Source organism: Salvelinus fontinalis, chromosome 4, assembly GCF_029448725.1.
Source record: "Salvelinus fontinalis isolate EN_2023a chromosome 4, ASM2944872v1, whole genome shotgun sequence".
In the NCBI taxonomy this organism is placed as follows: domain Eukaryota; kingdom Metazoa; phylum Chordata; class Actinopteri; order Salmoniformes; family Salmonidae; genus Salvelinus; species Salvelinus fontinalis.
The window spans coordinates 55342684-55355540 of NC_074668.1; the positions used below are offsets into that span (position 1 = coordinate 55342684).

The window sequence follows — 12857 nt, forward strand, 5'->3', positions numbered from 1 at the left end:
TTTTTATATCCCTGGACAAATTACCTCGTAACAGCAAGCTAGTTAAATAAGACAAATTAGCTAGCAAGTGCAAGCTAACTAGCTAAGTTGCCATACATGTTTAATGCTTTTCGACCTGTCTCCAAATTAATGTCATTGGTTCAGAGTTTGTTCTGACATTTTAACCACCATGTCATGATCGCGTTTGGTGTAGGGGGACAAAATACATTTATGCACGATAGCGCACGCCGGTTTGGGTTCTGTGTAAGATGGAATCGTACTACACCGGCTCTGACGCTCGTCGGATGTGGCAGGGCTTGCAAACCATTTGTCTACAAAGGGAAGCACAGCCAAGAGCTGCCCAGTGACAAAAGCCTACCAGACGAGCTAAAGTACTTCTATGCTCGCTTTGAGGCAAATAACACTGAAACGTGCATGAGAGCACCAGCTGTTCCGGAAGACTGTGATCACGCTCTCCACAGCCGACGTAAGAACCTTCGAACATGTCAACATTCACAAGGTCGCCGGGCCAGACGGATTACCAGGACGTGTACTGTCCGCATGGGCTGACCAACTGGCAAGTGTCTTCAGTGACATTTTCAACCTCTCCCTATCCGAGTCTGTAATGCCAACATGTTTCAAGCAGACCACCATAGTTCCTGTGACCAAGAACACGAAGGTAACCTGCCTAAATGTATTTTATATATTTTTCCCCCACCTTTATTTAACCAGGTAGGCTAGTTGAGAACAAATTCTTATTTACAACTGCGACCTGGACAAGATAAAGAAAAGCAGTTTGACACACACACAACACAAAGTTACACATGGAATAAACAGTCAATAGTACAGTAGAAAAGGTATATATAGGGTACCAATGAGGTAAGATAGGGGAGGTAAGGCAGTAAATGGGCCATGGTGAAGTAATTACCATATACCAATTAAACACTGGTGTGATAGATGTGCTGACGAATGTGCAAGTAGAGATACTGGGGTGCAAAAGAGCAAGATAAATAAATACAGTATGAGCATGAGGTAGTTGGAATTGGCTATGTGCAGTGATCTGTGAGCTGCTCTGACAGCTGGTGCTTAAAGCTAGTGAGGGAGATGTGAGTCTCCAGCTTCAGTGATTTTTGCAGTTCGTTCAAGTCATTGGCAGCAGAGAACTGGAAGGAAAGGTGGCCAAAGGAAGAATTGGCTTTGGGGGTGACCAGTGAGATATACCTGCTGGAGCACGTGCTACGGGTGGGTGCTGCTATGGCAACCAGTGAGCTGAGATGAGGCGGGATTTTACCTAGCAAAGACGACCTGGAGCCAGTGGGTTTGGCGACGAGTATGAAGCGAGGGCCAGCCAATGAGAGTGTATAGGTCAGTGGTGGGTAGTATATGGGGCTTTGTTGACAAAATGGATGGCACTGTGATAGACTGCATCCAATTTGTTGAGTAGAGTGTTGGAGGCTATTTTGTAAATGACATCGCAGAAGTCGAGAATTGGTAGGATGGTCAGTTTTACAAGGGTATGTTTGGCAGCATGAGTGAAGGAAGCTTTGTGACGTGTAGCACTCACGTCTAGCCATGAAGTGCTTTGAAAGGCTGTTCATGGCTCACATCAACACTATTATCCCAGAAACCCTAGACCCACTCCAATATGCATACCGCCTTAACAGATCCACAGATGATACAATCTCTATTTCACTCCACACTGCCCTTTCCCAGCTGGACAAAACACTATGTAAGTGTTATTCATTGACTACAGCTCAGCGTTCAACACCATAGTACCCTCAAAGCTAATCGCTAAGGACCCTGGGACTTAACACCTCCCTCTGCAACTGGATCCTGGACTTCCTGATGCGCCGCCCCCCCCCCCCCCCCCCCCCCCCCTCCCCCCAGGTGAAAAGGGTAGGTAACCCATCCGCCACGCTGATCCTCAACACGGGCTCCTCGGGTGCGTGCTCAGTCCCCTTTACTCCCTGTTCACTGATGACTGCACGGCCAGTCACGACTCCAACACATCAAGTTTGCCGATGACACAACAGTGGTAGGCCTGATCAACGACGAGACAGCCTATAGGGAGGAGGTAAGACCTGGCTCTGTGGTGCCAGGACAACCTCTCCCTCAGTGTGATCAAGACAAAGGAGATGATCGTGGACTACAGGAAAAAGAGGGCCGAGCACGCCCCCATTCTCATCGACAGGGCTGTAGTAGATCAGGTTGAGAGCTTCAAGTTCCTTGGTGTCCACATCACCAACAAACTAACATGGTCCAAGACCGTCGTGAAGAGGGCACGACAACCTATTCCCCCTCAAGAGACTGAAACATTTTTAGCATGGATCCTCAAAAGGTTCTACAGCTGCACCATCGAAAGCATCCTGACTGGTTGCATCACTACCTTGTATGGCCACTGCTCGTCCTCCGACCGCAAGGCATTAGAGGGTAGTGCGTACGGGGCCCAGTACATCACTGGGGCCAAGCTTCCTGCCATCCAGGACCTCTATACCAGGTTGTGTCAGAGGAAGGCCCTAAAAATTGCCATAGACTGCAGCCACCCTAGTTATAGACTGGTCTCTCTGCTACCGCATGGCAAGCGGTACCAGAGCACGACGTCTAGGTACAAATGGCTTCTAAACAGCTTCTACGCCCACGCCAAAAGACTCCTGAACATCTAATCAAATGGTTACCCAGACCAGTTGCGTTGCCTCCCCCCTCCTTTACACAGCTGCTGCTGTTATCTATGCATAGTCACTTTAACTCTACCTACATGTAAATATTACCTCGACTAACCGGTGCCCTCGCACATGGACTCTGTACCGGTACCCCCCTGCATATAGTCTCGCTATTTAAATTTTACTGCTGCTCTTTAACTACTTGTTACTTTTTATTTCTTATTTAAAAAATATTAATGTTTAACTGCTTTTTTGGTTAGGGGATCGTAAGTAAGCATTTCACTCTGCTCTATACCTGTTGTGTTTGGCACGTGATTAATTTGATTTGTCTAATTATTTTGAATGAATGTTTTTACGCGATATTCCAAATGCCTGTATCGCAAGAATTAAGGATCATTTTTTTGAGTGCTTGTTCTCATGTTATATTTTCTACATTGTAGAATAAGAGTGAAGACATCAACTATGAAATGACACATGGAATCATGTAATAACCAAATAAATATAATTTGAGATTCTTCAAAATAGCCACCCATGATGACTGCTTTGCACACTCTTGACCTTCTATCAAACAGATTCATGACGTAGTCACCTGAAATGCATTTAAATTAACAGGTGTGCCTTAAAGTTAATTTGTGCCATTTCTTTCCTTAATGCGTTTGAACTAATCAGTTCGGTAGGGGTGGTATACAGATGATTGCCCTATTTGGTACAAGACCAAGTCCATATTATGGCAAGAGCAGCTCAAACAAGCAAAGAGAAATAGTCAGTTAGTCTGGAAAATATTATGTACTTTAAGTTTCTTCAAGTGCAATTGCAAGAACCAAGCGCAATGATACTGCCTCATGAGGACTGCCACAGGAAAGGAAAACCCAGAGTTACCTGGGCTGCAGTGGATAAGTTCATTAGTTACCAGCCTCAAATTGCAGCCCAAATAAGTGTTTCACAGGGCTCAAGTAAGACACCTCTCAACATCAACTGTTCAAAGGAGACTGCGTGAATCAGGCCTTCATGGTCAAATTGCTGCAAAAACATTTCTACTCAAGGACACCAGTAAGAAGAGGAGACTTGCTTTGGCCAAGAAACACGAGCAATGGACATTAGACCGGTGGAAAGCTGTCCTTTGGTCTGAGTCCAAATGTGACATTTTTGGTTCCAACTGCCGTGTCTTTGAGACTTAGTTAAGTGAACGGCTGATCTCCGCACGTGTGGTTCCCACTGAAGCATGATGGTGTGGCAGTGCTTTGCTGGTTACATTGTCTGATTTATTTAGAATTCAACGCACACTTAACCAGCATGGCTACCACACCATTCTGTAGCGATACGCCATCCCATCTGGTTCGTGCGACTACAACACCCTATCAAGACAATGTTGGCGTGTCCTTTATTTTGGCAGTTACCTGTATCTTTAAATCCACTCCCAATATGCTTGCGATTAACACTGTCTTGAAGTTAATTGATAATTAATACATTTCTTGTCTAGCCTGCCTCTAAGGACCAGGTGGTTGCCATGCTGGACAAGGCCAGGGATGTGATGCCTGCTAAATCAGCTGGTCCTGCTAAAGCTGCCCCCACCAAGCCTGTATCCAGCGTCCACCCAGCCAAAGCCCTTGCAGGTGGATTCACGTACAGCACTAAAGGAATTATATAATCCAGGGAGAGGGGTAAAAGGAGGGAGAGGGGTAAAAGGCGGACGGAATGAGGTCGTGGGGAATGACGTGATTGTTTAGTTTTCTTTATGCTGCCTCAGTGTTTCATGTTGAAGTACTAATGTGGCCCACGAGCATTGATGTTGGCCATCCCTGAGCAAAAAGTAGAAATTGATTCGCTTTCTTTCCTTCAATCCAGACCTCAAATATAGCTAACACTAAAAGCAAAGCAAAACGACTCAACTTGTACTGACCCATAGGCATCTCTAACAAATTGCCTCTTTTTTTTTTTTGGTGCGAAAAGCCTCTTTTAAATCCATGTTTCTCTCTGTCGCATCCCCTTAGCTTTGAGCAGAACCCAGGCTCCCATTGAAGAATATGCAGTTGCCGACCCAAAGAAAGCCAAGCCAGGGGCACTACCGGCCAAAGGAAAGGTGAGTGAGTCAAAGCTGTTCTCGTGTTCACCATTTTAGGAGTCACCAATATCCATGTTTGTGTTACATGTACTGTACCTCATGTCTCATAGTTTGATCATGGTGCTAGAACATGCCAAAGTTCCACTTTAATTCTCCCTTGGATGATGGCCACCTAGGCAGTGTGCTTGTTTTATATTGATCATAGAAGTATTAATCAACAATTTATTTTTGAAGAATCAGTCAGTTAAGACTGTGGTCATCCAGAATGGAGGGTTTTCTTTACAATGTTTTATTAGGGCACGCTGTAGCAAATCTAGCATTTGTTGTACTACAAGTCTAGGTACCATCAGTTTTATCAGTTATGTTCCATTTCATGCCAAATGAACACGACCCTGGTGTTTTGTGTGGCTAGTGGAGGTCTCAGGAGTTGAACTCCACCCTAAACAGCAGCAGGAGCTCCAACGGGAGCAATAACACCAGCCTGGACAAGGAGCGTAGTGCCAGTCAAGCTAAAGGCTCAGCCAGGGGGAATAACTGTAAACAGCAGGTACCTCAGGCCTCTGCCTGAAAGGAATTGCACTTGTAAGGGTACTCTCACTATCTGCTACTGTTGATGCATGTTTCTTTTCGACAGGAACATGGTTTTCTTCTTATGGCACACACACTGCCATTAACGGAGTCGTGCACACAAACCTCCACCACGATCATCTCTCTTTTTCCAGGCACACAGTGTGCTTATTTGTTGCATTCTTGCCTATTAATCAACTGTTCTCACCCCCCCCCCCCCCCCCCCCCCCCCCCCAATTCCTTTAAGGGTCAGTTTCCAGTACCCCATCGCTCTGCTTTGATGCTCCTTTGAACCTATATCCCCCACCTCTCTCCAGGCTGCTGCTGGGAAGAAGCCCTTGGGTAAGGGTAAAGAAGAGGAGGACAAGTCTGGTCCCATCTTCACCATGGTGCCCAACGGCAAGGATCTACGCGTCAAAGACGAGAAGAGCTTGAAGGTGTGTATGTAATAGGGCTGTCCCCGACCCCCAAAAAGATCTTGGTCGACTGAGAGTCGTCTGTTCTTTCAACCAATCAATTTGGTCAATTTTTAAACATTTTCCAGAGACACACCCTGTGTTGTTAATAATAAACTATATGTACTGAGCTTTTTTGGTGAAATAATTAAGACCTAAATGACTCGGGAGCCAAAGATCAAGAGCCTTTTATTTTTCTGGTTAACTTAATGTTCAATTGGTTTGTCTTATTCGTTATCAAACTATTGTATGCAAACCGCTGTTTACAGTTTGCGTTCCATTTTATTTGGTGTCATCCTTTACATCAATGAAATGCTGCTGTACTGCAGACCTTTAGACATTGTCTTAAGTAGACCTTATAAACAACTACCGTATTTACCGGTAAGTAAGTCTTAGGCTACAATTAGGCTAATTCGTGTGTGCCGTCTACAAAAAAAATCTGGTTGGTTCAGCAAAAGGACGTTGGCCACGAGCAGCACCACAGATCTTGAGATGAGCGAGATGCAAAAATTTGCTCTCATTCACAGCTTGGTTAGCCAGGGCACCAAAACAGCAGAAGTTGATCATCGAGTACACTATGCTGTTTACTTTCTGCATCTACGTCATATCGCTGAGTGCCTTTAAATGAAAGTGAATGTTGGGCATTGATGTTAATACACTGTACAAAAATATAAATGCACCATGTAAGGTCTTGGTTCATGAGCTTATTTCTCAAATTGTGTACACATTTGTTTAAATCCCTGTTGGTGAGCATTTCTTTGCCAAGATAATCCATCGACCTGACAGGTGTGGCATTTCAAGAAGCTGATTAAACAGCACAATCATTTCACAGGTGCACCTTGTGCGGGGGGCAATAAAAAGCCACTCTAAAATGTGCAGTTGTCACACAACACAATGCCACAGATATTTTAAGGGAATGTGCAATTGGCATGCCGACTGCAGGGATGTCCAGTGGATTGAATGTTAATTTCTCTACATTACGCCGCCACCTCCGTTTCAGAACATTTGGTAGTGCGTCCAACCGGCCTCACTACCGTAGGCCCACGCATGGCGTTGTGTGGGCGAGTGGTTTGCTGATGTCACCATTGTGAACGGAGTGCCCCGCGGTAGGGTTTTGTTATGGACAGGCGTAAACTCTGGTCAACTAACATCTAGGGCAATTTGAATGCGGAGATACCGTGACACGATCCAGAGCTACATTGTGATGCCCTTTTTTGTGTGTGTCTGTGACCAGATGCATATCTATATTCCCAGTTGTGAAATCCATGGATTAGAGCCTAATGAATTCATTTTAGTTGACGGATTTAATGTTTGATTTGATTTTTGTTTACTATAGTAAACCATACAATTGTGAAAACACATTTATAATATAGTAATTAGATTTGTACCTTTGTTCTTACATAATATAACCATATACAATTTCAATAGCACATGTCTTGGTGTGCCATCCCTGCGTCTTCTGCAATGGATTATTCAGTTGGCTGAGACAGGCGCAACTCAGATGGGTGTCGTGTGCCTAAAATATTTCCAATGCCTGTCAATTAAATGGGGTCAGTCCTAGTGTGTGCGCATCTATGAGCAAAAGTGCTTGGTGGTGAATTTTCAGAAGTGTAGTTCACGTTTGCCATTTGAGTAAACTGTGTGTGTTAAATCTATCCCCTGTGTGTTGTAGACGCTAAAGTGGAACTTTGGGTCTCCTCGCGATGAGTATGTGGAGCAGCTTAAAGTTCAGATGGCTCCCTGTGTGGCCAAGTGGCTTCAGGAGGAACTCTTCCACCATGACTTCCAGCACCACATCAAGGCCATCAACTCCATGATAGAGGTGAGACCATATGCATACATAGACTTCTAGTACCAACTCTGCGCTTTCACAGCCATAACAGGTGAGCTACATACTGACCCAGTTATAGTAGAATTTGTGAGTGATGAGTTGCACCCTTAGTCAGGGGGCTGGTAGCAGTGGCACAGGTATCTCATACCTCTGGGGACACCAATGTGCACATGGGCGGTCTGGCTCACCCCCCCCCATACACAAAGTGAGGTCCATACAAAAGTTGTATTTTTTTTGAGATTGGTGTCATCGATCACCATCGGGATGCGCCTGACCTCACTAATGCTCTTGTGGCTGACTGGAAGCAAGTCCCCGCAGCAATGTTTCAACATATAGTGGAAGACCTTCCCAGAAGAGTGAAGGCTGTTATAGCAGCAAAGCGGGGACCAACTTCATATTAATGCCTATGATTTTGGAATGGCGTGTTCGACCAGCAGGTGTCCACATACTTTTGTTCATGTAGTGTATTTCGAAATGCCAACGATATAATTTTCAATATAATGTTTAAAAACAAATGTAGTGTAACGCCACTGCTTTTATCTATGAAGTATGCATAACTAAGACATCTAAGGTGTCAAATTTATATGCCACTCGCGCTCCAGCTTTGCATTGGATTTGCTAGCTAAGGGGCTAGATGTCAAGATCACGCTTCTTGGTTACAGCACAGACAATTCTAGCCTGAGGACCAGTCTGAATAGCTAACATTCTACTCCTTCTAATGGCAGAAAGGCCAGTCTCTTTGGCAATCTCCAAATATGAACATTCTATCATTAATGAGCTCGGAGTTGATCCTGATTCGATAATCCTCACCGCTTTCCTCCAATCACAACAATTATTCAAGTATTGGAACGCTAACTTTTTTGTCTCCGTAGAAAACGTTAATATCTGGTTTGCTAAGCAAATTGTTTGTTTTTTTATCCTGTCTGTCAAATAACTAATGTAAATTCCCAAACTAAATAAATACAGCAATTTCAGCCACAACCTCAAAATACAGCTAAATGTTTATTTTTGACTTTGTTATAATTGGAATTATAGAAACACAGCATGGCAGCAACACATGACAACATGGTAGAAACATGGCAGCAGCACAAAACAGGGTAAAAACAATGTTGGGCACAGACAACAAAACAAAGGGCAATAAGGTAGAGATGACAATACATCACGCAAAGCAGCCACAACTGTTAGTGAGTGTTCATGACCTGAGTCCTTGAATGAAGAGATGGAGATAAAAATGTCTAATTTGAGTGTTTGTTGCAGCTCGATCCAGTTGCTACCTGCATCGAACGGACAAATGAGCTAACCAGGGATGTGTGCTTTTTGGGACATTTTAACAGAATGTGACTGGCAGAACGGGTGGAGAATGAGGGCTGCAGTAGAGATCTCAGATAGGGGGGAGTGAGGCCTAAGAATTTTATAAGTAAGCAACAACCAGTGGGTCTTGCGACGGGTATACAGAGATGACCAGTTGAGGCATATAGAGTGCAGTGATGTGTCCTATAAGGAGCATTGGTGGCAAATCTGATGGCCTAATGGTAAAGAACATCTAGCCGCTCGAGAGCACCCTTACCTGCCGACCTATAAATTGTCTCCGTAATCTAGCATTGGTAGGATGGTCATCAGGGTTAGTTTGGCAGCTGGGGTGAAAGAGGAGCGATTACGATAGAGGAAACCAAGTCTAGATTTAATTTAGCCTGCAGCTTTGATATGTGCTGAGAGGACAGTGCACCGTCTAGCCAAACTCAAGCTCTAAACCCTCAGGTAGTAATAACACCTGTGGGAGGGGGGGCATTCTTCTTACCAATCCACATGACCTTTGTTTTGCAGTTGAGTACAAGACTGTATCATCTGCATATAAATGGATGAGAGCTTCCTACTGCCTGAGCTATGTTGATGTCAATTGAGAAGAGTGTGGTTACTCTGCAAGATCATGGTCGAACCAGGGGCTGAACCCGTTTTTAATTGCAATTTTCTTTATGGGGGCGTGTTAACAATATCACTGAAGATATCAAAAAAGGTCCAAGCTTCTTCGACAGAGGGGATCAAGCTGATTCTATACCAATTTAGAGGCCAGGAGAGAGTTTAGGGCAATGACCAACACATCTGTATTGGAGCTGTGAACCCACATGAAGTGGGATGTTAGCTAAAAAAAAAACTGGTACCCAGACTAGACATTGAATCCCTTTCCTGGATCAAGATCCCTGTTGCCTACATTATGTATAAAAAAAAATATATATATATATATATATATATATATATATATACAGTGATCCCTCGCCACTTCGCGGTTCACTTATCGCGGATTCGCTATTTCGCGGATTTTCATAATGCATTTTTTTTTTTTTTTTTTTTTGTGCATTGTGCTCTGCATTCTGATTCGCTAAAAACTCACTCCCGCTTCTTGTATCAAAACATGCTACGAATTGGACACGAGAGATGAGGAGGAAGGACTAACGCTTGGTCGCTTAGCAACCATGGTGCGAATGGCCACTGAACTTAAGCGAGTAGCTGAGGAATGGGACCCTTTGATGAGCCGTTCATTACAGTTCTCCAACGTAATCGATGGTGGCATGTCGGTGTACAAGGATCTTTTTGCAAAGAAGAAAAAAGAGCGACAACAGCTGCCTATCACTATGTTCTTCTCCCGAACAAACACACCTGCACCGCGGGCTTCAGAAGAAGAGAACACTGCAGAGCGCAGTCAGGATGCAGCGGCCCAGTCTGAAGAGCAGTGAAACGGCCTACACGTGAGTCACTGTATTTGTATACATGTAATAGTTGCTAATTGTAAAAAAAAAAAAAAAAAAAGTTTTCTATTTCGCGGATTTCACTTATCGCGGGTCATTTTCGGAACGTAACCCCCGCGATAAACGAGGGATTACTGTATATATATATATATATATATATATATATATATATATATATATATATATATATATATATATATATATATATATATATATATATATATATATATATAAACATTTAAAAATAGCACCCCTTGTGTCCACTTCTGGTAATACCATATTCCCAGGTATTTTACAGAAATTGTATGAAAATCTGGATACTGCCCAACCCTAATGCACAGTAATAATTTGATATTACATTTATGGTAGTAGGTCGATTATGCAACAGTCATGTTGACACCATACTCTGACTTTACGCAGATTAAGACAAGCAATCTAAATTAGAATATGTAGATTAAAACACCTGGTTTTCTGAGCACTCTTTCGTATTATTAGGACATATACCTTAAACGGCATTCCAGCTGTGTATTTGATCTGCACGTATGCTAGCACCAGCCGAGTGAGCCTCCCTCTTTAGCACGAGTGAAGTTAGTTCGGGAACAACTGAATATATGCGTCTTAGTAGTTTTCACAAACAATCTTTATGTCCAAGCTCCGAATCAGACATTGGGGTAGAACGTTTATTTTGATTTGGTTATTTTCTGCATTCTTCTTGCAAAGCATGTAAACTTTTTAATCAAATTAATCTAACTATCCACAATCACATTTTGTGCATGTAACCATACTCGATGTGTACGAGGTGAGACGGACATCTCTTGCAATAAAAGCAGAATCCCATAGCTAGCCCGTTTATTTTTTTTACCCAATTTCGTCGTATCCAATTGGTTGTTAGTCTTGTCTCATCGCTGCGACCCCCGTACGAATTCGGGAGAGGTGAAGTGTTTCTGGACACAATGCACGCTTAACCCGGAAACCAGCCGTACCAATGTGTCGGAGGAAACAGCGTACACCTGGCAACTGTGTCAGCGTGCTCTGCGCCCGGCCTCCAACAGGAATCGCTAGTGCGCAATGGGACAAGGACATCCCTGCCGGCCAAATCCTCCCCTAACCCGGACGACGCTGGGCCAATTGTGCACCGCCCCATGGGTCTCCCGGTCGCGGCTGCTGCGACAGAGCCTGGACTCGAACCCAGAATCTCTAATGGCAGTGCCTTAGACTACTGTGCCACTCGGGAGGTGCAGCTATCCCTTCTAATACTAAAATATGCCATTTAGCAGGACATTTTATCCAAAGCGACTTACAGTAGTGAGAGCATACCTTTCATACTGGTCCCCAGTGGAATCTAACTCACCACCCTGGTACAAGTGCCATGATTCACCAACTGAGCCACACATGCTTTCCATAGTACTTGATGAATAGTAGGAAATAACCAGTATAAACATCATGGTGACCCTACCTTCATTTTGGAAGCAATCCTACATGTGTGAATGAATAAAGTTAACCCTCTACCTTTCTCTCTCCCATCATCCCTTGTGCAGTGTCTGGAGGAGGAACACGAGGCAACGGTGGCCTGCCTAGACCTGGTCCTGAAGTGGTACACGCTGCGTTTCTTTGACACAAACACCAGTGTGCTGATGAAGGCCCTGGAATACCTGAAGCTCCTTTTCCTCAGCCTCAGCAAGCACAACTACCACCTCAGTGAACAGGAGGCCAACTCCTTCATCCCCTACCTTGTCCTCAAGGTCCGTCACTGGGGGATCAAGGCTACGTCCCAAATTACACCCAATACCAATATAGTGCACTACTTTTACCAGAGCCCTATGGGCCCTGGTCAAAAGTAATGCACTACATGGCGAATAGGGTGGCGTTTGAGACTCAACCTGTGTTTCACTGATAACTTTTTCACGCTGAGCGGTACTGTGCTGGTATGGGTATAGATCTGTTATATACTATAAGGGATTGTTTATTCGCTACCAACATATGTAATTAGCTGTGGTGGGGTGTGAGTGATAAATTACACTCTGCCGTGGCGCTGGTTGCAGTGGCACAGGCGTCTCGTCCCGCTCTTCGCTGGGGACACACCATGTGAACAGGAGCCATCTGACTCACCCCCACCACCACCCAAAAAAATATTTCAAGTTAATCAAGTCTAATCTGACAAGTATTCCTACAATTGGGCAGTACACAATTGGCCCAGTGTTGTCCGGGTTTGGCCGGTGTAGACTGTCATTGTAAGTAAGAATATGTTCTTATCTGACTTGCCTATTTAAATAGGAGAGGGGGAAGCAGTCCCAGATTGCAGTTGAACTGCCCTGACTGGTCTTTAACTCTAACCCTCCTGAGTGTTTACTTATTTGTTTGCTCTGTTGCCCCCCCTTCAGGTGGGGGAGTCTAAAGACGTGGTTAGGAAGGACGTGCGAGCCATCATGGGCATGCTGTGTAAGGTCTACCCTGCCAGCAGGATGTTCCCTTTTCTCATGGAGGGAACCAAATCCAAGAACTCCAAACAGAGAGCCGGTGAGATGACATAATACTCTTGGCATGGAAGGAGAGCATCAC

At 44.3% G+C, this 12857-nt stretch overlaps 1 protein-coding gene and 2 non-coding genes across 4 annotated transcripts in view; all 3 read left to right on the top strand.

The window, feature by feature from the left end:
- LOC129854016 (cytoskeleton-associated protein 5-like) overlaps positions 1–12857 on the top strand; it is a 90172-nt gene that overhangs the window by 44021 nt on the left and 33294 nt on the right. For both annotated transcript variants that reach the window (XM_055920613.1, XM_055920614.1), the window contains exons 25-30: positions 4120–4252; positions 4631–4719; positions 5586–5705; positions 7396–7545; positions 11837–12040; positions 12680–12815. In XM_055920613.1, coding sequence (XP_055776588.1) covers positions 4120–4252; positions 4631–4719; positions 5586–5705; positions 7396–7545; positions 11837–12040; positions 12680–12815 — 832 coding nt within the window. The remainder of the gene's footprint in view (positions 1–4119; positions 4253–4630; positions 4720–5585; positions 5706–7395; positions 7546–11836; positions 12041–12679; positions 12816–12857) is intronic.
- On the top strand, positions 7639–7743 carry LOC129854658 (small nucleolar RNA SNORD67). The gene has a single exon (XR_008759363.1). It is a non-coding gene; the product is annotated as a small nucleolar RNA SNORD67 (small nucleolar RNA).
- On the top strand, positions 12298–12408 carry LOC129854657 (small nucleolar RNA SNORD67). Its single transcript, XR_008759362.1, has one exon. It is a non-coding gene; the product is annotated as a small nucleolar RNA SNORD67 (small nucleolar RNA).